This window comes from Tenrec ecaudatus, chromosome 7 (assembly GCF_050624435.1).
Source record: "Tenrec ecaudatus isolate mTenEca1 chromosome 7, mTenEca1.hap1, whole genome shotgun sequence".
NCBI lineage: Eukaryota > Metazoa > Chordata > Mammalia > Afrosoricida > Tenrecidae > Tenrec > Tenrec ecaudatus.
The window spans coordinates 159,959,950-159,987,478 of NC_134536.1; the positions used below are offsets into that span (position 1 = coordinate 159,959,950).

General features: G+C 44.9%; 1 protein-coding gene across 1 annotated transcript in view; it reads left to right on the plus strand.

Annotated features, from left to right (window-relative positions):
• Positions 1–1,582: 1,582 nt before the first annotated feature.
• Positions 1,583–27,529, plus strand: part of MUC21 (mucin 21, cell surface associated) — a 139,552-nt gene continuing 113,605 nt past the window's right edge. The window contains exon 1 of the mRNA XM_075553826.1: positions 1,583–2,632. Coding sequence (XP_075409941.1) covers positions 1,583–2,632 — 1,050 coding nt within the window. The remainder of the gene's footprint in view (positions 2,633–27,529) is intronic.

The window sequence follows — 27,529 nt, forward strand, 5'->3', positions numbered from 1 at the left end:
ACCATATTGCACATTTGGTGTGTGTTGGGGGGTGGTGGTGGAAGGGGGGCTTTCCAAAATACAGCTATACTACAATCCCCTGAAACGCAGTGCCTTCAAGTCGATCCCAACTCATAGTGACCCCGTAGGACAGGGGGGACCTGTCCTGTGAGTTTCCAGTATGGAAACGGATTGTGGGACTAGAAAGCCCAACACATAACCACTCTGCCACCAGGGCTCCTTAACTCTACTCCTACATTAGATCAAACAAGACAGAGGGAAGCACTACACGGGCAGAGGATAAGGTGACAGGCAACCATGCCCAAGGTAGCAGTGCAGAGGGCCACGGATGAAATGAGAACATCCAGGCGCTGGGGAGCGGGCTGCCTCAGCTCCCCAGGGAGGGAGGGCCAGAGACAGGCACAGCTTTCACTCCAACCGAGCCTCCTAGAAGAAGCTTCCCAGAAGATATAGACCTGATTTTGCAGTTTAATTGTGCAGAATATCATCCATTTAAGGTATCTATCACTTGTTCTCTGCAGGCTGTGTTATAATCATCAGGAGTCCCTGAAACTCTGGTCCATGTAAGAGCCACCTGGTCACTCATTGATGATATCTGATACTGATACCTTAGCCAGATCCGGTCTAGAGCAGTGGTTCTGAACCTTCCCAAGGCCGCAAGTTTCTAATACAGCTCCTCATGTTGTAGTGACCCCCTAACCAAAAACTTGTTTTTGTTGCTACTTCCTAAATATAATTTTGCTTCTGTTATGAATACGGCAGCCCCTGTGAAAGGGTTGTTTGACCCCCCAAAAGGGTCGCGACCCGCAGGTTGAGAAGCACTGCTCTGGCGTGATGCACCTAGGGACACTCAGGCTTCCCAGGAGATTCTAGAGCAGGTTTTCTGAAGGGCATTCTGGGAAACATTGCCCTCAAAGACAAAGGGACCAGTTGCTCCTTTAGAAGACATTCCTGAATACACATGGATTCACTTGGGTCCTACCATTCTGTTTGCTAATAATTGTTCTTTGTGCTGGAGCTTGTATGCCCAACTCAGGAATAAGGCTTGCTACAGTGAAACTATGTCCTCCAACACTGGTGCTGGGGAGATTAGGGATGGCAATGACCACAGTAGTTACAGTGTGCAGATTCAATCACATACATATGCGTTGCTGTTCCACTACTTCATAGTTGTTTAATTTGAACAAATCTCTCCCTATTTGCTACGCCTCAGTTTCATCCTCTTCCCTTGTGAAAATACTAGTAACTATGTCACAGAGCTGAAACCAAAACTCATGGACATCAAATTGATCCTAACTCATAATGACCCTACAGGACAGAGTAGAGCTGTTCCGTGGGTCCCCGAGGCTCTAAATCTTCGTGGAAATAGACAGACCCATCTTTCTCCCAAGAAGTGGTTAGTGGGTTTGAACACCTGACCTTGTGCGAAGCGGCTCACTCATTGTAACCATTAAGCCACCGAATATTAAATCGATTTATCTACCTAATGAAATTAAATAAGCATTGAAAAAAATATATAGACTCTACATGTATTTGCCAATATTTGTGGTTATCATCAGGTATAAGATGCAGCGAAACCACCATGTCAGCCAACATTGGGTCGAGCAGAACCTCTTATGCATCTATCGCATCAGTCAGCACTAGATCTGCTACAGCCTCTGTGGAGACGAGCATATTGGTCAATAATGGACCCAGTACAGACTCTGGTGAGCCCAGCACTTCAGTCAGCACAGGATCCAGCACAATTACCTCCCAATCCAGTACACCCACCCCTGGGACCAGTACGTCACCCACCAGTGGATCCAGTACACTCACGCCTGGGACCAGTACATCAACCACCACTGTATCCAGTAAACCCACCCCAGGGACCAGTACATCAACCACCAGTGTATCCAGTACACCCACCCTTGAGACCAGTACATCAACCACTACTAGATTTAGTACACCCACCCCTGAGACCAACACATCACCCACCACTAGATCAAGTACACCCATCCCTGGGAGCAGCACATCAGCCACCACTGGATCAAGTACACCCACCCCTGGGACCAGTACATCAACTACCACTGTATCCAGTAGACCCACCCATGGGACCAGTACGTCAACCACCACTGTATCCAGTACACCCACCCCTGGGACCAGCACATCAGCCACCACTGAATCCAGTACACCCACACCTGGGACCAGCACATCAGCCACCACTGGATCCAGTACAACCACCCCTGAGACCACAACATCAGACACCACTGGATCCAGTACACCCACCCCTGGAACCACAACATCAGACACCACTGGATCCAGTACACCCACCCCTGGGACCACAACATCAGACACCACTGGATCCAGTACACCCACCCCTGGGACCACAACATCAGACACCACTGGATCCAGTACACCCACCCCTGGGAGCAGCACAGCACCCACCACAGAGTCAAGAGGAACCTCCAGTGGGTCTGGAACACCCTCTCCCACAGGACCCTACACGACATCCAATAGATGGAGCCCAAGTAGCGCCACCCCCCTGAGTGAAGTCAAGCCTCCTGGGTCCCTGAAGCCGTGGGAAATCGTCCTCGTCACGCTCGTCTCTCTCGTCATTGTCGTGGGACTCATCGGTGGACTCTTCGTCTGCGTGGTGAGTGCCTCGTGTGTCGGACCGCGGCCGGGGACAGAAGCAGCAGAGACCTACGGAAATGGGGCGTCCCTCGTAGGAGAGGAAAGAGAGACTAAGCAAGATTTGCAAAAGAGGATTGTAAATTAGAACCAGAAGAAGCAATCCATGTGCAGAACAAACTCGATTTGTGGGGAAAGACATAAGGCTGAGACAGCATACTAAGTTAGGAGATCACCGGGAGGGGCTTGGGAGAGGCAAGGACAACTCTGACCATTTACCCTCTTCTTTTCCAGAGAAACTGCCTGTCTCTGAGAAGTGCCTTCAACACAACGCTCTACTGCCCTCATGGCCCCAACCTCGGTTTTGATATTGGAGAGGACGATGGAGTCCGTTTCAGACCAAGGTGGTCCCGGAAAACACCAGTATCTTCAGGTCCCTTGGAAATGAGTAGGTTGTGTCATCCATCCTGAGCCACCGTTGAAGTCCGAGTGGCCCATTCTTCAGAAGGAAGTCTAGTTGAGCCACCAAAAATCTTTGTTTCCTTATATTCATCCCAAAGAGTCTCCTCCCAGCTTCGTTTGTGTCTCTGACAGCGCCGGGGGAGACATTTCCTCCCTCTCTCTTGCTTTTACCAAACACTGAAAAGAGGAGAACCTATTGGTCATTTCACGAAGAAATAAACTCATCCAACACCAGTTTTTATGGAGTGAGAACCTGTGTGAACTTACGGAGTTGATGTTTCTAGTTCTGAATCAAATTTCCCAGTCCTTTGAGAGAATCCCCTTCCCAATTCCACTTGGTACTCACACGATCCACAGTAAAATCCCAAGACCTCATTCATTGCTGTCCCGATTTTTAGGACTTCTTGCCCCATGTTTACAAAACTCATGCAGGATGACAGGAGACGTGAATTGGGAGAGGGAGGGCTGGTGCCTGCTCTCCTGGGCTGCGGGAGAGTGCAGAGCAAGAGGAGTTGAAGAAGCTGTCATTGCATGTACTGTAGAGTGGGACGTGTTCATGAAACTCAGTTCTCAGAGCCCTTGCCTCTGTGCCACACACGGGCTGCTTATTGAAGTTGCTAGTGGACACTCTCTCCCAGAGGGAAGCTCAGAGGAAGGGCTCCCCGTTCACCTACGGGTAAGTCTGTGTAATGTACCATCACGGAATTGAACCGCCAAGTCTAAGCATCTGAAAGTTCAAGACAAATACTTCCTCCAAGTCCACGGTTAGTGACGACAAAGCCTTCAGGAGGGAACTCGTCTTGGCTGATGGGCTCACAGCTGTGGGATTGCTGCACCTCCCCCCACTCACTGGGTCTCTCCAGTGCCCACAAACCAAACAGAGGGCCCTCACCAAGGAGTCACCATGAACCATGGGCAGGCAAAAAAAAAAGGAACAAACAACGAGCCACCTCACTTAAAGGGCCCCAGTAACCAGTAGGAGAAACTGAGTTGAATGCATAGATACAGTGCTCACACTGGCGTGAACTGTGGAAAGCAGAAAGGAAAATAAAAGTAGGCAGAGCAATACCATTAGATCACTTTCTATAAAATGAAAGATGTAATTTTGAGTTGAAAAACTTTAGTAAATTGAATAGAGAAATATTAGGCAAATGGAAATAGGTTGGCCATTATTAAGAATGAACTGACTAGCCAGGAAGAGCAAATGGAAGCCATCGCTTAATTAGATACAACAATATGGAGATAAGGATCATGAGAGAAATGGACAAGTGGAGGGCTGATAGGATGGAGTAACATACATAAAAATTACAAAGGAGAGAAAAATAGGAAGTGATGGAGGAGAGGCAGTAAAGAAAGAATAAAAGCGAAAGATGTGAGTCTAGCCACAGAAAGAAGTCACCCAATACAACTCTATCATTTTTAGTACATATCCTAAAAATCATTGAGTTCTAGACTTTTAAACAGGAGAACAACACGCATGGGGTCATCAAAAACCAATATCACCTTTTTTATATGGTGTGTAAATTATATCTCAATAAAACTATCAAAAGATTATCAGACATATCTTGTCATTGGAACCTACTCAACAACAATGAGGTGTGAGAATTTGAGCTTGTAAATAAATTTCATATTTGCAAAGACAAACAAGAAAGGAAACAGAAAACCATGCGCAATGTGCCCTTGGAAATGGAAGGAGATGACGAGGGAGGGAAACACGCTGAGAGACTGAGCCTGTAGTGTAGTCACATGGTCCTGGGATGGCTATCTTGATATGCTCAGCAATGGAGTAGGGCTTTGGAGAGCGGCAGCATCACTGCCCAACGCTAGTCATGGGAAATGCCTGCCCCTCCAATCTGACGAAAACCTCAGCCCACTGAGCCCACTGGACCCACGCAAGAAGTCCAGGAAGTGGACAAGATTAAAGTCCTGCCCCATCTAGAGCTCGGGCCACTGCACCGTTGGCTCACAGAGCACCATCTTCAAACTGAGTCAGCGCCCCATGCGTTAGGAGGTACAGAAAGGCTTTCTAAGGAACACTGTGCAAGCTCAGATTGTTTGAAGGGAATGCATTTCCAGATCTTCAACTTTCATATATTCAATGTGTATGTATACACACATACATGTATGCGGTGATGTATGTGCATATGTATATTGGAAGCAAGACTGGGCTTTCTACTCCCGTAGACCACGGGGGACTGCTTTGAGGTAGCACGAACTCAGTGACAGTAAGGGTGGTTTTATATCTCTCTGCTGAGAGGACCTCTGAGATCAGGGCGTCAGGCCAATTATACTTTTCAAACTCTCCTTTTACGATCGCTCGTATTTTTTATCACAATCACTTGTGCTTTTCCCTTGAACTCGTATCCTATCACGGTGTATTTCCCTAGACTGTAGACAATTCCAGGGTGCCAAATAAGAGAAAACTCGGAAATGCCTTATAATTCAGGCATCATACACCCACCAGACTAAACCAAACTCAGTCCTGACTCCTGGTGACCCTCTAGGGCCGAGGAGCACTGTCCCTGTGAGTTTCCAAGACTGTAATTCTTTGTGGGAGTGACAGTCTCATCCCTCCCTCCGAGCAGCTGGTGCTTGTGAACTGCTGATCTCCTGGTGAGCAGTCTGACTCAGAATGCATTCCTCCACCAAGGTTCCCCGTACCCCCCTCCAATACAGTCGAGTTTTATTTTCTCCCTTGAGAGTAGATAGATAGATAGATAGATAGATAGATAGATAGATAGATGATAGACAGATGATATATAGATAGATAATATATAGATATATATCCATTAAGAACAGACTGGAGTTCAGATAACAAAGAGATTATTCTGCACATATTTGGGGATGTGTGTGTGTAGTGTTAAGTGCTGTCGGGTCTTTTCGAACTCACAGTGATCCTGTGCACAACAGAGTGAAACACCGTCCTATACCGTCCTGTATCCTCCTACACCGTCCTCATAATTGTGATGTTTGGGCCGCTGTCGCAGTCACCGTGTCAATCCATCTCACCGAAGGTCTTCTCTTTTGCACTGACACCGTGAGCTCACATATGCTGCAGTGTAGGTAGGAAAACGAATACAAATTTCTGCGTAATGTTTTCTTCTAATAGCCACGATCCACCTTCCACTTCCACTGTCCAAGAACGCTTCTCCCCTGAGGGGCACCCTGTAAGATCAGCCAATATATCAGTCATAAAGATGGCTGCACCTTATCTAAGGAGCTGAAGTGTTTATAGTAACCAATCTGCCTGTCAGTCTGTCTGTCTACCTATTTTTAAAGAATATTCAAGGTGGGTGAACACATTCTGCGAAATAGCAATTTGCTACAAAGCACGCTCATCATAGTTACTACTAGTCTCCGTAAAGGGAAGGAGCCTGGAGATTTCTCTCATTCACCAGGATATATAAAAAGTTCCACATTTATATCCCAGCTGATTACTGCTCCAGCTGAAGATGGAAAGGGTGCAGAGACACTATGCAGCATGCACGGATAGGGGAGCTAGACTTTCTGGTTTCACATTCAAACTCGGCATGATTCCTTATAAGTTCTTTTACTCTTCTGAGTCTCAGTTTCCCCATCTGTAAAGAAGAGGATGGTTACAATCCCCACTTCATGGTAGTGTTGCGAAACCTTAGAGTTGCCCACATTTCATAAGTGCACTATCAACTTAGCTTTTATTTTATTTTTTTACTGAAGGACTAGTTTTATTATGTACAAAAACCAGCCATGCGCAAGGTAGCCCAGCTTGGTGGCGAGTTCTTTGGCCTTGGCCTTTTCTAGCCAACTTAGCTATTATTGTATACATTGTTGTATACCTATTTATTGTCTGCATACAATAAATACTTGTATATTTATTCAGCCTCACAGAAAAAAAATCACTTACCTTTCATCAAAAAGATTATTTAAAACTTTAGTATTTTAATAGCGAACCTTTCAATCATAGGGAACTTTTAAAAGCTGAAGCATACCTTTTGGTGTAGACCCTTGTGATAGGATGATCAATAAAAATCTCTCAAGAAAATACATATATGTCTCTCTGAAGAATTAAGGGGGAGCGAGAAGGAGCTGGGAGTGAACAGAGCACAGGGAACGATGGAAAAACTCAACTGCTGTGTTGATGAAGAACTCACTTACGCGTTATTAAAGAGGACAATGTGTCTGTGTGGGTGATATGGGAGGCTACCATGCGAAGAGTCTTTGGGAAATAATTTAAAGGATCGTCAAATGTCTGTATTCACAATAAAGTAAAAAACGGCATTCTTTGAAATTACTGTTATGCTAACGATGTTTATTAAAATACATACAGATGGGGGAAGGGAGACTCCGGATAGGGCAAGATATGACAAAACAACGATGTATAAATTACCAAGGGCATATGAGGGAGGGGGGAAGGGGGAGGGAGGAGGGGAAAAAAAGAGGACCTGATGCAAGGGGCTTAAGTGGAGAGCAAATGCCTTGAGAATGATTGGGGCGGGGAATGTATGGATGTGCTTTATACAATTGATGTATGTATATGTATGGATTGTGGTAAGAGTTGTATGAGTCCCTAATAAAATGTAAAAGAAGAAAAGAGAAATAAATAAATAAATAAATAAGTCTGAAAAAAATAAATAAATAAAATACATACAGATGCATCGATCAAAAATATTTGGAGAACATCTGAGGAGAAACTCTGAAGACCACTTCTCCAGCACACAGGGTCATTTCTACACAAAGAAACGGTAGCTGTAAACACCTGATGGAATCGAAGTGGCCCCATGGGAGGTGTCACCTTCCACTGAAGGACGGGCACCCCTGCCAGAGCGGCCAGCTTCCTGGAAGATGCGTTACAATCCTAGAGCACATGAGATTTCCTTTCACCGAAAACCTTGTTTCTTTTTGTTCTGCTTCTTTCCTAATAACGCCTATGCCATGTGGAAGGTACCTTTGAGTTTGTTTGCAATGAAAACAGTTCTGCTTGAGTTTGGGGACGAACTAAAATGTGACCAAGAAAAGCAGGCACCTCGTTGCTCCATAGGAAGAAGGGCTGAGCCAGGACCCGGGGGGTACGGTGGCACCTAGCAGCACTTCCTAAACCAGACGTTCAGCACAAGTTGTACCAGGATACGGTTCAAAACTATGTTGTGTGTTTAGAAACTGCCTCCTTGCGCGTAAGTATTTGGCCCTTGAAATTCCTGCCCCTGCAATGAACTAATTTCTCGCTCTCGAAAACAAACAAAAGTTCTAAGCAATGAGCGCCGGCATGCTCTTTGCCGGATAGTCATCAGAAATGACTCTCAGCCCAGGCACTCAAAGGAAAAAAGAAACCTGCTCTGAACACACGGACTCTGAACCTGTCCCTCCGGATGACTATTTCAGCTCATTCATAATTTCCAAATGGTTGGAGTCGTGTGCCGATACGGCTTTGGGTCCCTGACATTTCCTCTCAACTAGATTTCCAGTCTGCAACCCATGCCTACATACAAATCTTAGCGTTGTCACTGTTGGAAAGACTCTCTAAATACTGCAGATCTAAGCAGTACTTGCACATGACTCATCTTTTATAAGGACCCAGAGCACTGGTTTTAAATCTCAGCTGCTGGTTCAAGTCCCGACTCTAGCACTTCTTAGCTTTCTGAGATTAGCCAAGTTACTTGACTTCCCCATGTAAAATGCACACAAGGTCCACACTGTACCTTAGGACTGCCCAACAACAACCCAGGTTTGCGGTAGCCAGATGGGAGGAGAAGAGGTGCGGGAGAGACCGGGTCCAGAACCCGGGTCCCTTGCCCACAACACCATTGCTGCTGCTGCTATGTGGTGTCAAGTTGATGTTCAACGTAGAGTGAGCCCACACGATTTCGAACTGGGACATTGAACTGCAGATGGGTCAACTAGTTACATACAAGACCTTTTCTCTTCTGCCTTTTAAATTGTGGCTTCACAGAGCCACAGGAAACAGTACAAAGGACACCCCTCCCAAGTGTGCACTTTCTTTTATTATTATTATTAATAAATCTTTTTATTGGGGCTCATACAACTCTTATCACAGTCCGTACATACATCAATTGAGCAAAGCACCCGTATACATTCGTTGCACTCGTCACTCTCAAAATTCACCTTCCACTTGGGTTCCTGGAATCAGCTCGGTTTCCCTCCCCCCCGCTTCCTCCCTGTTCCCCCCTTCCCCCTGGTCCCTTAATAGTTTATAAATAATTATTATATCTTATCTTACACTGCCCGGCGTCTTCCCTCACCCACCTCTCCATTGCCCATCCCCCAGAGAGGAGGTTACACATAGATCTCCAAGATCGGTCCTCCCTTTCTACACCCCCGTCCCTCCTGGTGTTGCCACTCCCACCGCAGGTGTTGAGAGGCTCATCCGTCCTAGATTCCTTGTGTTTCCAGATCCCTACTGCACCGCTGTGCATCCTCTGGTATAACCAGGTCCACAAGGTAGAATTGGGGTCATGATAATTGGGAGGGTAGGAAGCGTTCAGGAACTAGGGGAAGATTTTGAGTTTCATTGTTGCTACACTGAACCCTGAGTGACTCATCTCCTTCCAACTACCCCTCTGGAAGGGATGTCCAGCTGTCTACAGATGGGCATTGGGTCCCCATCACGCACTCCCCCTCATTCACGGTGATGTGATTCCCACCACCACCACCCCCGCCTTTGTTGTTTGAGACCTGGTCTCCTATGCCCTTCACGATCACCCATGTTGGTGTGCTGCTTCCGTGTGGGTTTTATTGCTTCTGGGCTAGATGGCCGCTTGTTTGCTTTCAAGCCTTAAGACCTCAGATGCTATATCTCTCAGTAGCGAGCACCACCAGCCTTCTTCACCACACTTGCTTATAGTGTGCGCTTTCAGTATGTGAATGCGTGTGGAATTTCAGCATGTGAAGATATCCAGATACCTACCATACAGATGAACAGCCACATCACCCAGATAAACAACCATAGATGCAACAGCCCCATCATCCAGATGAACAACCATAGATGCAACAGCCCCATCATCCAGAGATAAGTGTAAAAATAAACAAAGTTGGCTTGCCATGACATCGTTTACAAAGACAAGGCTTTACATCCGACTCTAGTGAGTCTTGAAAGCTCACGAGCAGCCAACGAAGGTACAGCTGTTGGTCTCTCTGTGTGTGGAGGAAACAGGAGGGATGAAAATTAAAGGTCCTTGGAAACAGTTCAACAGGCTAATGGTCCACTTGAGCACCAATCTTCACAGAAGAACTAGGTGGTGCCCTGCTACCATGACCACCTGCTCTGAAAGGGGTCATCGTAGAAGGTCCTCAACAGAGTGGGAGAAAAATGTGGAACAAAAGTTAAACTCATGTAACAGTGACCAGGTTTCCTTCCTGGTCATTAGGAATTGGTGGAAACCTCTGAAATTAAAGGCCTTGTTCACCCTTCTGGTCTGGAAATGAGCTCACTCATGTGGCTCAGCTTTCAGCCAAATAGAGAGGTCTATACGGGGCACAGTAACACTGGTGAGGTACACCTTAAAATAAACAATCATGTGAAGCAGAGTTCAGAAGAGTTTGGGAAGATGGAGGAATAGAAATAGAAAATGCAGGGAGGAAAAGGGAAATCACATCACACTGATACCTTGTACTTCTGACTTACACAGTGTACACATCAACATCCATAAAAAACAACCCCCCCCCATATCCCCCCCCGCCATCAAGTCAATTCTAACTCAGAGTGACCCTTACCTAGAACAGAATGGAACTGCTCCTTAGAGTTTTTGAGACGGGACCTCTTTATGGGAGCTCGTGGTCTTGTCTTTCTCCCTTGGAGGCACTGGTAGATTTGAACCGCTGATTTCAGGGTTAGCAGAACAGCGCTTGGTCCGTACAGTCACTCCTAACCGACTGCTAATCGCAAGTCCTAGAAATAGGAGCCCAGCTGATTAAGAGCCTGGACTCCTGCTGAAAGAACGATTGCCAAAGATAAGCCCCAGATCCGTTGCCAGCGAGTTGATTTCTGGTGACTCCATGCGTGTCAAAGCAGAACCAGAGTAGAGCCCATAAGATTTTCGATGGCTGCGACCTTTTGGAAGCAATCGCCAGGCCTTTCTTCCGAGGCACCTTGGGACTTTGAAACACCAACCTTTCATTAGCAGCCAAGTGCTGCCCTGTGTCTGTCCTTCTGAGGCTCCTTTACCATGGATAAGCAAAACTCACTTCCATCAAGGCCAGGCCAACTCACAGTCACCCGAGAAGACAGGGCAGAGCAATCCCCGTGAGTTTGGTAGACTAACTTTTTAAGGGACTGACCCCATAGAACAGGGTAGGACGGCCCTGGTGGATTTTGGAGACTGGAGCTCTGTAGGGGAGTAGAAAACCCCAATCTTTCTCCCAAGGAGCGTCTGGGGGTTTCCAACTGCCAACATTGCCGAGTCACAGTGCAATGTGTAGCCACTGATCCCCCAGGGCTTCCTTGGCCAAGGATAGACCCAGGGAGAGAGGTCTTGCTGCACCCTGCTACCCCACCCCCACCCCACTTGACACCAGAAGTGCTAGGGCCACTCAGCACCTACTTCCTTCTCCCTAAAGTTCGAGCAAAGGGTACCTCACCCAGCCGTCAACTGCTTTGCTGTAGGAACAAACACCCTGACGAACGTCTCCTGTATTTCATCATCATCACGCCCTCCAAAGCCTCAGCTTCCCCCAAGGAGATAGCCACCCATTGACCTGTAAGATGGATTTACTGCCTCTGTGTCCTCTCTTCCTCCTTCCTCGGACCACAAAGGTCGCCTGTCCTGGAAATGAGGCATGCCCAAGGAAGACAGGTTTCAGATTATCTTTGACCTAAAGGGCGGGTCCCCGTCACTCTGACAAGCTGGACCTTTCCCTGATTCTTCTCTTGTCGGCAATTTCTCTCTCTTTCTCTGTCACCCGGATCCTTTGAGGGTACCTCTCTCTCCTCCCCAGGAACACCTATAAATGCCCTTGTTGGACCCGTAACAGAGAGAGAGAGAGAGAGAGAGAGAGAGAGAGAGAGAGAGAGAGAGAGAGAGAGAGAGAGAGAGAGAGAGAAGACAAATGGTGGGGCCACTTGTGGCTCTCTTGCTGCCTCCTTATCCAGTGAATCCCCTGGCGCTGCCTGGCCTTTGGTTCTTTTCCCAGCAATTTCGTTCTCCACCAAGCCTCTTGGGTCTCCACCCCTGAAGCTTCTAGGTAGCAACTTCCCACGTGAACTACTTCAAGATGAGAAGAGGAAAAAGTTCGCCTACTTTCTGGTTCCTGTTGCTGCTGCTCTTTGGACCCCTGGGACCTGGTAAGTGATCTCATGATCAGTTCATGCGTGAGATGGGTCATAGCAGGTGTGGTGGACACAGGGGTCCCTGCACGGGCATGACTTGTCTTCCAGAAGCAAAGGTGAGATACTCCTGTGATTCATTTCCCGGAAAGTTTGCCCTGATCCCAACTGCATGGGCAACTCTAAGTCAACCTTCCCTTTGTTGCCAATCGGCGGGCCTCTCCCGCAGCCAGTGGTGTGAGCACAAACTTGCTTCCACCATATCAGATTACTGTTTGTTTCTACCTGAAACTTCCTACTAACAGCAGGTTTTAAAATGTGGTGGAACTCTCCCTCGCAAGCCATAAGCCATCTCGATCGTTTTCATCTGTAATAATTAAGTGACGTTGGTTATATTTTGAAGTGGTGCCATCATGATCTCAAACAGGATTCATTCCAAATTCGAATCAAGTTCCGAGTCTAAAGTCGAGTAGACATTTTTCTTCATAGATAGCTGCCTGATTGCAAATTCATGCTCAGAATTCTTCTGAAAGAAGCTAAGTAGAGACTGATCCCTGGAAGCCAGGATTCTGGACTTGACTTATGAGGTGGTGATGAAGGAATAAGTCCAAAGGAAGGTTACAGGGATCTACATGTGACCTCCTCACTGGGGGACGGGCAACAGAAAAGTGGTTAAAGGGAGACATCGGACAGTGAAAGATATGATATGACAAAATAATAATAATTTATAAATTTTCAAGGGTTCATGAGGGAGGGGAAAACAAGGAGGGAGAAGGAAACACGAGGAGCTGAATGCAGGGGTTTAAGTAGAGAGAAATTTTTTGAGAATGATGAGGGCAACGAATGTACAAATGTGCTTGACACAACTGATGTATGTATGGATTGTGATAAGAGTTGTATGAGCCCCTAATAAAATGATTTAAAAAGAAAGAAAGAAACCTACAGGGGCAGTTCTGTTCTGTCGGGTGACCATGATCAGAATTTGGAATCGGAAAAAAAAAAAAAAAAAGGAAAAAAAGGAAGGAGTGGGTGAGGGCTTTAATTTCTTACAATATCCATATTCTCGCCTTAATCAGAGACCAAGTTCAGTCATTTCCCCTTTGCTTTGCCGTTGGATGGGAGCAGAGAGACGCAGCATTGAAAGGTGAATGCTGTGGAGGATCTTTGGGGTGGCCCCGTCTTCCCTGATGTGCACATGTTTCTTGCAACCTTTGCTGGATTTCTTTCTTCACTCTGCTCTAACCCTCAAGGTACTGTCTTTCCCCCCTTTCTTGAGAATCCCTTCTTCTGGAATGTTTGACTCTTCTCCCCCTCCCCACGACTTCCGTGAGACTACAGTCCCACCCACCCAATTCATGTTGTGAGCTGCTGTGTGTGTGTATGCACGGGCACAACAATCACGACTATTTATTTCCCACACGGTTTAATTAACCTAAACAGAAATTCTGTGCCCGTCAAGCAATAATCCCCTCTTCCTCCAACCCCTGATAACTACGAGTCTTTCTCCCTACGCACTGCCCTATTCCAGATAGTCCATTATTCATGTAAGCGGACTCATACGGCGAACCTCGGAAGCGTCGCGCTAAGGGAAATCGTCAGGCACAAAAGGATAAATACTGCGTGACCCCATGCACTGGTTTTAAACACTGTCCTCTTTACCTCAGAATGAACTTGCCTTTCAACGGATACTTAGGGTGGTCTACCTATGGGCCACACAGTGTTCTTCACACTCACCGTGGCGTAGAGCAGTGCATTCAAAGCCATCGTCCCTGCCTTCATGGAACTCCAAGTTCATGGCAAAAGCCATCCCCAGCAGTGTTTCTGTATCGTGGATTAGCACGATTGACTCATGAGTCTGAGCTCTGGATTTGCATCACATCCCACCCTCGTCTCGAATTCCATTTCACAACTCTTCTGAAAGAGTTACATCCAATCATTGGTGTCCGATTGATAGTGAGGGTTTACATTATTTAAGATATACAGTAACATTGATTGCTGGGCCATATATTGTACTGTGGTCACTTTCCTGTCCGGCTCATGGCGCCCCCTTTTATTAGAGATCCGGGCAACTCAAGAGAGTTTTCGTGGCTGTCATCTTTTTGGAAGCAATGTGCCAGGTGTTTCTTCCGCAGAGCCATTGAGTGGGGTCACCAACCTTTCGGTTAGTGACCAATTTCCAATGCTTGCACCCCAAAGGCTTCTATTTCCTTTCGTGGAAGTTGTTTCTCTGGGCATCGTAATCTACTTTACTTAATCGTTTCCTTAGTTTTCTTCATACAGCTTCTTCATGTTCAGCCAATCCCCCACTAGGAACAGAAGTTTCTTCTCAACATACATGAGAAAAGCTCTCAGGGTCACGTTTTTCTCATGAGAAATCCCATCTGCTCGGTGCTGGTCTAATTTTCCTTCATTAGCGTTCCTGTATTCCGGTTCTCTCTGATAGGATTCTATCTTCTTCTTATTATTATTTTCTAATTTTGGTTCATCGCTTTCTCTAGCAGCTTCTTGAGAGACAGTGCGTAGCAGTAAATGGTTTTTAAAACCTTCCATGCAGGGAAAGGCGGAGGGTAGAGAGGGGGAACTGATTAGACCAGAGGATGCCCGGCAGTACAGTTGGGATCTGGAAACACAGGGAATCTAGGACAGATGAACCCCTCAGGACCAATGGTGAGAGAGGCGATACTGGGAGGGAAGGGGGTGTAGAAAAGGGAAACCGATCTCGGTGATCTACAAATAACCTCCTCTCTGGGGGATGGGTAACAGAAAAGTGGGTGAAGGGAGACACCGGGCAGTGTAAGATAAGATAAAATAATAATTTATAAATTATTAAGGGTTCATGAGGCTAGTGGGGAATGGGGAGGGAGAGGAAGGGGAAAAAGGAAAATGAGGAGCTGATTCCAGGAACCCAAGCGAAAGAAGAATTTTGAGAATGAGGAGGGCAACGAATGTATAAGGGTGCTTTACACAATTGGTGTATGGATGGATTGTGATAAGAGTTGTATGAACCCCAATAAAATGATGTAAAAAAAAGCACAAAACCCTTCCATGCTTAAACACATGCACAAACAAAAACCTTCCGCACTGGTAGGTTGATATTAATCTTCTGTACGAAAAAGACCTCAAATAAAGTGTTTTATTAAAATAAACAAGTTAAAAAAAAACAGTTTACTTCTCTTCTAGTTAACAGGCCCATAGCGAGGCTGGAGGGATGGGGACAGCTGGGTTCCACGCAGTCATTCAGGAAACCAGGGTGAAGGTGACACTGCCATGTTCAACACGTGGTTTCCAATGTCACTACTGTGTCAGCCAGAGGGGTGCTGGATCTGAAATCCAGGAACGGAGATTTCCTCTGACTCTGATCTTGACTTAGGGCAACTTGTTAACTTCCCTAGTAAGTCTTCATAATTACAAGTACAGTCTGTGATTTTTATGTGGCCATTGCTACAGCTAATGGAACCCAGCGGAGGAGTAGACTGCAAGGAGGGGTGGCTGGTGTTAGAAGGTTGAAGGATGGAGATGTGGCTGAGCTCTGCCTCACAGGAATCATCCTTAGGGAGGTGTGGAATCGGATTCACCTCCTATTTGTAGCTAAAGGGAGTCAGATATGGCCCCTGTGTCATTTCTTCAGTGTCATGCCCCACTCCTGGTTCTTCTTTTCGATGATATTGAGATCCCCCTCTCAACCTCTGGGATTGACTCCATTTAAGCCTAGTGGAATGGAAAAACCAACCAATCCCTTACAAAGGTTTGTTCTATTTGCATGGTCCCACCCCCACAAGGGTTCCATACACCCAGCTAAATTATCTATTCCCTTTGGTGGGCCACTGCCACCTTATCTGCATATCCCCGCCCAATAATTCTGTGGAAGTCATAAGATCATAGCTAAAGTGCTATAATAGTAATGTATGGCATTGAAGATTTCTCTATTTAACATTAAAGATTTTTCCAAATATCTGGTGATTTTAAGGTGCCATAGGCATTTGAGAATGAGATACTAACATGAGGACTAGAAGCACCGTGTGCATGGATGGTGTCTTAGTCTGGGCACATTAGAGAAACAAACCCACAGAAACTCATGTGTATAAGAGAGAGTTTTATATAAATGGTAAGTGTACACTAAGAAAGCTGTCCTTCCCCATAGGTCCAACATTAGTCCACATGTCTGACACCAATCTACAAAGTCCTCCTCTATCTCACAAAAGACACGTAATGATGATGACTGCAGGAGGAAAACCAAATCAGCAAGCGTGTAAGCATCTCAGAGCTGGCAGGTGTCTCCACTTGGCTGCTCCAGCACCCAGGGCTGCACTGGGGTAGATCCATGTGGCTTCTCCTCAGGGATGTCTCACAGGAAGTGAGGCTTGCCAGCTGAAGCAGGGAACTAGCTAAGACAGCTGCACCCTGGTCCAACCATATGAAAGCTAGAGACCCTAGAACTAGAAAGGCGAGGCTCACTGAGCCATTTATCTTTCCGTCCTTCAATTAACTCCACATGTGTTTATTGGCCAGGTTGGCACAATAAACCTTAACTATTTCAGATGGGATATGTCAACTTGTGGACTTAGTTGAGTCTGTTAGGCAGGGTTCTTTACAGAAACAAAGCCAGGACACTTATGATTATATGTAATATATTTAAGAGGATAGGTTTATACAGTGAGAAGGAATTATAACAACTAATTAGTCCACACAGCAGTACAGAAGGCTCAGTTCAACTCTCTTCGGTGGAACAGTTAATATGCTGGAAGTCCTTCAACTCAGTGGGCTGCTGGGTCCACGGTCAAGGAAGCAGACAGCAAAGTCTTCCCTCAGGCAAGGCAGGCAGAGTCTGCCCACAGGCAGCAGGCAGCAGGGTGGGTCAACAACAGTCAATAGCTCAGGAGCTTGCAAAGCAGGCCCTGATAGGATCTGGGATTCAAGCACTGCCATAGGATCCACCAGCCTATAGCTCAAGCAGTGCTGTGATGCAGGTCTTGAAGGATCCTCAAGCTCCAGCAACAGAATCCATGGGTTGGCTTTTCCCACAGGTAGTGCAGCACACAGGTTGCGGCCGAGAGCTAGCTAGGGCAGCAACACACTGGTCTGATCACCAGGGAGCAAGAAAGAGATGCGAGGCTGGCAGTCTTAATTTATCTCAGTCACCCTCCAATCTAGCTGCGACTCGATCAAACTCTGTTCCCGTGTTTCTATTGGCCGAGTTGGCACAACAAACCTCACTATCATAGTGTGATAATTTCCTTCTACAAGAAGAATTATCCAGACTCCTAAGAATATAAAATTAAGTACAGCTTCCAAGAGGTAATCTCTTAGAGTTCAGTGTGTAAACATTTAGTTAATCACATGGTTTCAGTATACAACTTTCCAATCTTGCTTTTCCAGGGTTACCGACTCCAGAATTGCGTTGGGAGGTATCTCAAGAAATAAACCCTAGAGTCGTGTATTCATTGAACTACTTGTGTGGAAAAAGAGATGTGGAGTATGGGATGATATATAGCAGTGTTGTATTTCAATCTTTTCTCCTGGATTAAGTCACACAAACCACTCATCCCTTGGGAGATACCTAGCTGTGATCCCACAGGTGAGCACCTTACCAGTGGCTGACTCTTTCACCTCCATGCAGGCTGGGACAGTGACACTTTGTCTGCTCTGTTGCAAGGTTACCATTTATCTCCCTGTTTCTATTACTTAAATAAAAACAAACAAACAAACATTTCTCCTGCTGTTATCGCTCTATCCCTTTGTCCTTAAGGTATTAAGTCTTTTGCTCTTTCAACTTTTGATTCTCCATGAAATTTTTAAGCTCCGGTGAAATCTTCAAGTTTCTAACCAATCCCATTGGAGTCTGGCCATCTAAGTTGCTTCTTAGTAAATAAACAATTATCTCCATGTTGTTCCATCTTACTTGACCTCTCACAGCAGTCAAATCAGTCAACGGCTATGTCTTGCTCATTCCGCACCGTTCACTGCTGGGAAGTCAATGTGAGTCATGGTGACCCTGTAGGACAGTGGTTCTCAACCTTCCTAATGCCGCGACCCTTCAATACAGTTCCTCCTGTTGTGGTGACATCCCCCCTCCCCATATAATAAAATAGCAACCTAAAATTATTAAATTAAATAGCAACCATAAAATCATTTTTGTTGCTATTTCATCACTGTAATTTTGCTACTACTATGGATTGGGTGACCCCTGTGAAAGGGTCATTTGACACCCTGAAGGGGTCACGACCCACAGGTTGAGAACCCTTGCTGTAGAACAATGTAGAACTGGCCCTGTGAGTTGCAGAGACTGGAACTCGCTATAGGAGCAGAAAGGCCTCGTCTTCCCAGCCCTCCTCCACCCCCACCCCCAACTGAGGAGTGCCTGGTGGTTTTGACCTGCTGATTCTGTGGGTCGAAGCCCAACATGTAGCCATTGTGCCACCGGGGCTACCGTATGGCTACAGTCTCTGTTTTCTTGGCATCCTATGATATGGTCATTTAGTTTTCTTCCTACTTTCCCAGCTGTTCCTTCTCAGATTCGCTTCCTGGCTTCTATCCATCGCCTCTGAGTGAAGACGAGTGCTCCAGGGATCCACTACCCCACCGTGATGGCTGCTATCAGTGGAGTTCCACTTTTATGTCTCTTGCCTGATGCCTTCCTGTCACCCCTATCCTTATCCACTTGGACAGAGCCAACATCTAACTCTCTGATTAAAAAAACCTACAAGTGTTGTTGTTAGGTGTCGAGTTGGTTCCAGCTCGTAATCACCCAGTATACAACAAAATTAAACGCGACGTGGCTTGCAGCATCCTCATCATTGTTAGGCTTGATCCTGTTGCTTCAGCTGTTGTGTCAATCCATCGTTATGAGGAGCTTACTTTTTTTCACGGACCTTCTACTCTACCGAGCATGATGTCCTTTCGCAGGGACTTCATAATATACCCAAAATATGCGAGATAAACTCTCATCATCCTGCCTTCTAGGGGACATTCTGGCTGTACTTCTTCAAGGACAAGTTTGTCCTTCTGAAAATCCATGATATTTTCAATATTCTTCACCAATATCATAAGTCAAATGCATCAATTCTTATGAAATCTTCCTTCTTCATTGTCCCTCTTTGACCTGCAGATGAGGTCACTGAAAATACCATGGCTTGGGTCAGGCACGCCTTAATCTTCAGAGAGCCATCCTAGGTCTTCAACGCTTTAAAGAAGTCTTTGGCAGTAGATTTGTCTAAAGCAATACACCATTAGATTTCTCCGGTGCTGCTGCCATGAGCACTGATTGTGGATCCAAGCAAAATGAAATCCTTGGCCACGTCAACCTTTTCTCCAGTTATCGTGATGTGGTCTGTTGCTCCAGTTGTGAGGATTTTGGGGTTTTCTTTACATCAAGGTGTAATCCATCCGGAAGGCTGTAGAGTTTGGGCTTCATCAGCAAGTGCTTCCAGACCTCTTCACGTTCAGCAAGCACGGTTGTGTCACCTGCCTGTCACAGCTTGTTAGTAAGTCTTCCTCCAGTGATGACGCCACATTCTTCGTTATATAATCCGACTTCTCTGATTATGTGCTCAGCATACAGACCGAGTAAGTATAAGGATGCGATAGTTTCCTTGGCCGATTTTCTGCTCTGCTTTTACTTTCCTACGTTCCATTTTCCACACAGCAGAGTGCATGTAGGTTGTTAAAAAGCACAAGTCAGTTTGTCTTCTCTTTCCCATCCTGAATAATAACTCCAAACCCAGTGGGTGACCTTGTACTCTACATATTGCTAAATTCTTCGATTACCTTGAGACGTTTTCTTGGAGATGCTTAAGCATGGTCTATGGATAGAATCGGATCACCGGCATACACATGTCATTTTACTTGCTTTCCAGTGTGGATCCCTTTATTTCTTTGTGTCATCTCCTCGCTCTGGCTGGGACTGCTAATAAAGTCGGGGATAGAAGCGACGAGAGAGGATACCGTCTTCGTGGTTCCAATTCCAGGGGAAAACGCTCAGTCTTTCTGGTTGTTGGCTATTCCTACATTCCCCATCTATCCCAATTGTTCTTTAGAGTTTTCACCGAGAAAGGACGTTGCGTTTTATCACGTGCTTTTTGTATATCCATAGAGGTGATCATGAGGGTCCTTTCTTTTGTTCTACTGAAGATCATCTGGAAGCGACCTTTATTCTAATATGTTGATTGGTTTTCTAGCAGTGATTCGTCCCTGCATTCCCAGAATACCTCCCACTTGGTCATAGTGTATATCTCATTTAATAAGCTCTAGACTTTTATTCACTGGCATTGTGTTGAAGATTTTTGCACCTATCTTATTAAATGACATTGGCTCGTAGTTTGCCTTTGTTGTGGCTGAATAGTTGGGTTGAGTCTCAACGTTCTATATGCTTCATAGAAAGTTCTGTGATTCTTCTTCAGCAGAAGCGACCTCACGTCACCTGGGGTCAGTTTTTCAAGATGTGGAGAGAGGGAAATAATTATGCTTGTTGCTGCCCATACAAAATTGTGTGAAGGTCACCCCAATCCGACAGATAGTCCCATCAGAGTGATCACTAAATCTTACTGGAAATTCAAGTCAAGATGGGGCAGGGGGAATGCATGTCTCAGAGAAAGCAATTGCATCTCTGTTGGTAGGAAAAGAAGGAGGAAAAAACTCCCATCAGGGAAGAATGCTTACCACCAGCCAGAGTGGTAAGAGACTCACAGAGACAGTTCTAATTTTCCCTATGGTGTTGCTATGAGTTGGCATTGACTTGATGACAGTGGACGTGATACCCCAGCGGGATGATTGGTAATATTCTCTAGCATGAAATGACATTGATGTTTTTAAGGTGCAAAGATATATATATATATATATATATATATATATATATATATATATAATAGATGCATGAATGGGTTTTAGGCCTGCACTTACTTCTAGCCCCAAATCTAAGAATAATTCATTCTTATTACATGGCCCTGCTTGATATTCACCCTAATGAAGAGATCACTGAAGATATAGATGCTACAGCAAGGTGTGGTGAAGAAATGAGATGGTGACTGGATATCAGAAAGAACAGCATCTAAGATCTTAAAAGCTTGTTTTTAAACAATCAGCTTCTAAGTGAGGTTTCAACTAAGTCCACAGGGAAGAAACATACCACCCTGTGTGATCCACAGATTGTAGATGATATAATCCACATCTAAAGGAGGGAATGGTGTCAGAGTTTAGATTTCAAACACCCAGCTTACAGAAGGCTGTGGATGATCGTAGAAGTTCAAAATCCATTTGTAGGGTCTCCACGTGGATTAAACCTCAGTCCCTCCAATCACAGCTGAGATATGTGAATAGCCCTGTTATCAGACAAAGACCACTGTAAAGTCAATTATGGCAGAACGCAGTTAGAGCAAAAATAATATATATATAGAGAGAGAGCAAAAAATATATAGAGAGAGAGCAATATATATATATGTATATATATCATCCTATAATTTGATTTCCCTTTTGACCCATTTTAAAAGCTGTTTCAGTTTTTGTTTTTTCCCCAAGAAATACACATGGTTAAGCCCCTGTTGAATCCCCTTTGGGCATGGATCAGGGATGTGAATAGTCTTACTAACATGCAGAATGCACTGAAAAATGAATTCCTGCAGATAAAGTTAGGTTAAAATTTAGCACCCTATCTTTTGATCTCCCTTATGATTTACTTAATTTTTGCTAGTTTTTAATATTTCTTGCTTTATTTTTACTTTGTTATCATTAGGTTTTGTAAAAATGTTTTTCTGTATATGAAATTCAGGATACTTAAATCTATAAGGACAGTAACTGGATTAATGGTTATTTTGGGGGTATGGCAAGGGAGGTTGGGGGAAAATGGGGAACTGAAAAATGATGAGTCCAGGAATCGAAAAAAAATGTTCTACAATTGATTGTGTGAGTGTACAATTATTCTTGATATGATTGAAGTATTGCATTGAAACCCTTAAGGGAAAAAGATCATCAGTGAGTTGTGAGATAATAACAATTTTCTGAATATGTGCTTGGACTTTTGGGAGATAGAAAATGTTAACAGAAAATATATTTGAAGAAATCATAGCTGAAAATGTTTCCATTAAAAAAACAACTATAAACTCACAGACCTCAAGAACTCAATAGATTTAAAGTAAAAAAGATGTTTAAAATCATACTTACGTGCAACATAAATTCCTAGACATCTGATTAAAAATTGAAGTCTTACAAGCCTCTAGAGAGGAAAAGACACGTTGTAGACAGAACAAAGACAAACTGCCTGCAGAAGCCTGGGGAGTCAGGACTGCAGTCATAGAGGATAGTAACGTCCATTGTAATGTAGAGCTCACAAAGACAGGGTTCCTGCTCCTACTTTGTTAGTAGCAAGTGAACTCAAAACTCCTGAGCAGCTATATGATATTGCTCTTTCTTCATCTGTAGGGGGGAAATGGTGAAAATTGAAAGATATATGGAAATATTTAGTCCAAGGGACAAATGGATCACATAATTATCAGCCTTCATGGCTCTCAAGACCAGAAGAACTAGCTAGTTCCCAGCTACCGTCACCAACTGCCCTACCGAGGATTGTCCTAAATGGTCTTGGATGGAGTGGGAGAAAAATCTGGTACCCGAAACCATAAAAGACCAGGATTGCTTGTAAGCTAGAGACTGGTAGAAACCCCCAAGCCTATGGCCCTTAGTCACATGTTAGAATAATCAACCATTTAAAATCAGAAGGGCAACATGGACCCCAGGAGAGAGTCCAGAGGGTTGGGAAAGAAGGCAGAATCGAAACAGGGAACAAGGAGGAAGCTGGATAAGCGATGGTGCATTGAAAACACCGTAATGGATGAGTTTAAACAAAATCTGTATGAACTGTGATCATCTGCTCTGTCAACCTTCACCTAATTCACAATAAAAATATATATATAATTCACTATATATATATATTTGAAAAGACTAGAAAAAGATAAATGATTCACTTTCAAATGTGAGTCTTAGCGCAAACTCTATTTCCTACCTTAATTCCAACTAATCAAAAAGACCAATTTGAGATAATCCTGTGCAGGTGCCATCATCTCCATGACGTCACCAATAAGTGAAATTTCTCTCCCCCATGAAGACCAGTGGAGCCCCGATGGCACAGGGGTTAACTGAAAGGTCAGCGTTTTCAACTTCCCAGTCGCTGTGTGAGAAAGCATGTAGTAGTCTGCTCTTATAAGGATTACAGGCTTGGAAACACACCGGGGCAGCTCTACTCTAGCTCACAGCGTTGCTATGAATTGGAATTGATTTAACAGTGATGAGTTTGACTTATTTTGGCTCTGTTTGCCTCATGAACACTAACTACCATGACAAAAATAATATACAATACTTTAATTCTCCTTATCTTTGGCTTGGGCTACAAAAATAGAATTTTAGATTATCAGATGATTTAAATACAAAAAACTTTCGCCCTTTGCTATAAAGTTGTATGAATTTTGACTGTGTTCCACTGTGTGACCACGATTGTAATCAAGGTGCAGAACATCTCCATCACCTTGCCAATTGTCCTTGTGACTCCTTTTAGCCAACTTCTCACTCAGTCAACCCTCCGAAAACCTCCGATCTGTTTTTGACACAATTGTTTCAATTTTTCCATAATTTATATAATGGACTCCCAAAATGTAACTTTTTGAGTGTTGCTTGTTTCAGTTAGAAAAATACATTTGAGGGGGGTGGGAGATAAGGAAGGTGAGGTAATTTGGGGAGTAGAAAATGAATGTGGGGGTGGGAAGGGAGTACTAGAACTGACTGTGATTATGAATATACAACTCATTTTTTTAATACAACTCATTTGAAAAGTGATGTCACCAATGAAGTGTATGATATGTGAATACTATATCAAGAAAACCACACAAAGAGAAAGAAAGAAACCAAAGTTCACTAATGGTTACCATAGGTGAAGGGGAAAGAGTTGTTCCGTAGGGGGCATGGAGGTTATGTCAATGGTGGTAGCATAATTTGGAAAGGGTTATCAATAATTGTTGTACAACACAAAGAGTATAATTATTCGCATTAAGTTATACAAGTAGAAGTTGAAGGAAATGGAGAATATTATGTTGTGTATATTTTTTGCCACAATCAGAAAAACATCACATGAATAACAATGGCAGCAAAGAAGAAGACAACGTTCTAGAATGAAATATGCTGACAACGTCTTGATATGATTGAATTGTATGAGATGAAGTGCTAGTAGGACTATTTTAAAAAGAAACACAACTTGAAAGCGCATCTATGTGTTTGCATATATAAGTCATTTATTATTTTGTGTGGCTGAGTAGTACTTCATTGGACAGATGCACCACAGTGTACTTATCTACTAACCAGTTAAGTATTAATAAAAGGGGGAGTGTGTTTGTTTCCCAATTTTTAATAGAGCCTCCAAAAACATTTACACGCAAATTTTGGGTGGGACTACATTCTAAGTTTGACGGCAGTACGACGATACCAATGATTTTCAATAACATAGATAAAAGCATACACTCTGAGCAAAGCATACAAACAAGGTTGGTGCTAAAAACTGAGCAAATAAAATCTGAGAAAAACTAAACAAAACAAAATTCTGACCAAATAAATAGAAAACACAGGAAAGATGGAAAACATACAGGTATCACTAGAAGTAAAAAAAAAAAACAGGTGTTAACCACACTCTAGAAAAGACTTCCAGGAAGTTAAGGACTTGCACCATGAAAAACACGGATAATTTCTTTTAAAAAGTGGGGTATTGTCTTATCTAATCATGTATTCCCAATGCTTATTCCAGGGAGCAGCTCATCGATGACATCATCCAACATTCTGACCAGTGTCACAGTAAGAGGGGAATCCTCCTCAAACTCTCAAAATACAAGTAGGACCATGATTACCTCCTCCTCCAGCACTCTGACTACTGGTGAAGGTGAAAATCCTTTCTCAACCCCTCCAGAGACTGTCAGTATATCAACTGGTGTGTCGTCCACAACCACATCAAATCCTCAAACTAACGCCTCGCCCTTAGAAACTCCAAATGTAACCACTTCAACACCTTACAGCTCCTCCTCGGGAGACCTGACCAGTGTCCCAGCAACCAGGAAAGCATTCGCAAACACCCAGAAGACAACCATTCTGACCAGTGATGGGTCCTCAAGGACCACAACCAAGCCACAAAGTACCACCCCCTCATCAAAGACTCCAACCCCAGCCACCACCACCACTGTTATCTTCTCTACCAGCAGTCTGAGAAATACCGAGAGTGGAATGCCCCTCTCACTCACTCAGAAGAATGCCAGGGTGACAAGTGGTGTGCCCCTTGTGTCAACTCCCCATATGCAAACTAACCCATCTTCATCAGACACTCCAACTACCACCACTTCAACGCCATATGCCTCTACTTCCAGCGATCTGACCAGTGCCACAGAAAGTGGGACATCCTTGCCAACCACCCGGAAGACAACAACTCTGTCCAGTGATATGTCCTCTATGACCGCCTCAAAGCCACAGAGCACCACGTCCTCATCAGACTCCACAACCCCAATCACCACGACTATCACCACTACCAGTGTTGTCTCCTCCCCAAGCAGTCTGAGAAACACCGAGAGTGGAATGTCCCTCTCAACCACGCAGAAGGGTGCCAGTGTGACAAGTGGTGTGTCCTCTGTGACCACATCGCATCCCACATCTGAATCCTCTTCATCATCAGTCATGCCAACCACAATGACTTCAACACCTTCCACCTCCTCCTCTGGAGAGCTGACCAGTGTCACAGTAAATAGGACAGTCTTACCAACCACCCAGAAGGCAACAAGTCTGACCAGTGATGCGTCCTTCATGGCCACTTCCAAGCCACAAAGCGCCATGTCTTCACCAGTCCTCCCACCTGAAATCACCAGCATCCGTGTGATCTCCTCTTCCAGCAGACTGAGAAATACCAAGAGTGGAATGTCCCTCTCAACCACTCAGAAGGGTGCAAGTGTGACAAGTGATGTGTCTTCTGTGACCACATCCCATCCCACATCTGAATTCCCTTCATCATCAGACACGCCAACCACAATCACTTCAACACCTTCTACCTCCTCCTCTGGAGATCTGACCAGTATTACAGTAAACAGGACAGTCTTACCAACTACCCAGAAGACAAGTCTGACCAGTGATGGGTCTTCCACAGTCACTTCCAAACCACAAAACACCATGTCTTCATCAGTTCCCTCACCTGGAATCACCAGCATTAGTGTGATCTCTTCTTCCAGCAGTCTGAGAAATACCGAGAGTGGAATGCCCCTCTCAACCACTCAGAAGAATGCCAGGGTGACAAGTGGTGTGCCTCTTGTGTCAACTTCCCATAAGCAAACTAACCTGTCCTCATCAGACACTCCAACTATCACCACTTCATCACCATATGCCTCTACTTCCAGCGTTCTGACCAGTGCCACAGAAAGTGGGACATCCTTGCCAACCACCCGGAAGACAACAACTCTGTCCAGTGATGTGACCTCTATGACTGCCTCAAAGCCACAGAGCACCACGTCCTCATCAGACACCACAACCCCAATCACCACAACTACTACCACCACCAGCGTTGTCTCCTCCCCAAGCGGTCTGACAAGTACTGAGAGTGGAATGTCCCTCTCAACCACCCAGAAGAGTTCCAATGTGACAAGTGGCATGTCCTCTGTGACCACATCCCATCCCACATCTGAATCGTCTTCATTATCAGACACGCCAACCACAATGACTTCAACACCTTCCACCTCCTCCTCTGGAGAGCTGACCAGTGTCACCGTAAGTAGGACAGTCTTACCAACCACCCAGAAGACAAGTCTGACCAGTGATGGGTCTTCCACAGCCACTTCCAAGCCACAGAATACCACCTCCTCATCAGACACTGCAACCCCAACCATCAAAACCAGTAGTATCTCCTCTTTAAGTACTTTGACAAGTGCTGACAGGGAGACTCCCATCTCACCCACTCAGAAGAGTTTTGGTGTGACAAGTGGTGTGTCTTCTGTGACCACATCCCACCCACAAACTAATGCCTCTTCATCAGTCACTCCAGCCCTAGCCACTTCAACACCTTATAGCTCCCCTTCCGGCTATCTTACCAGTGTCCCAGCAAGTTGGACAGTCTTACCCACCAGCCAGAAGACAATCGATCTGACCGGTGATGTGTCCTCTATGACCACAGCTAACCCACAAGATGCCACCACTGGTGTTATC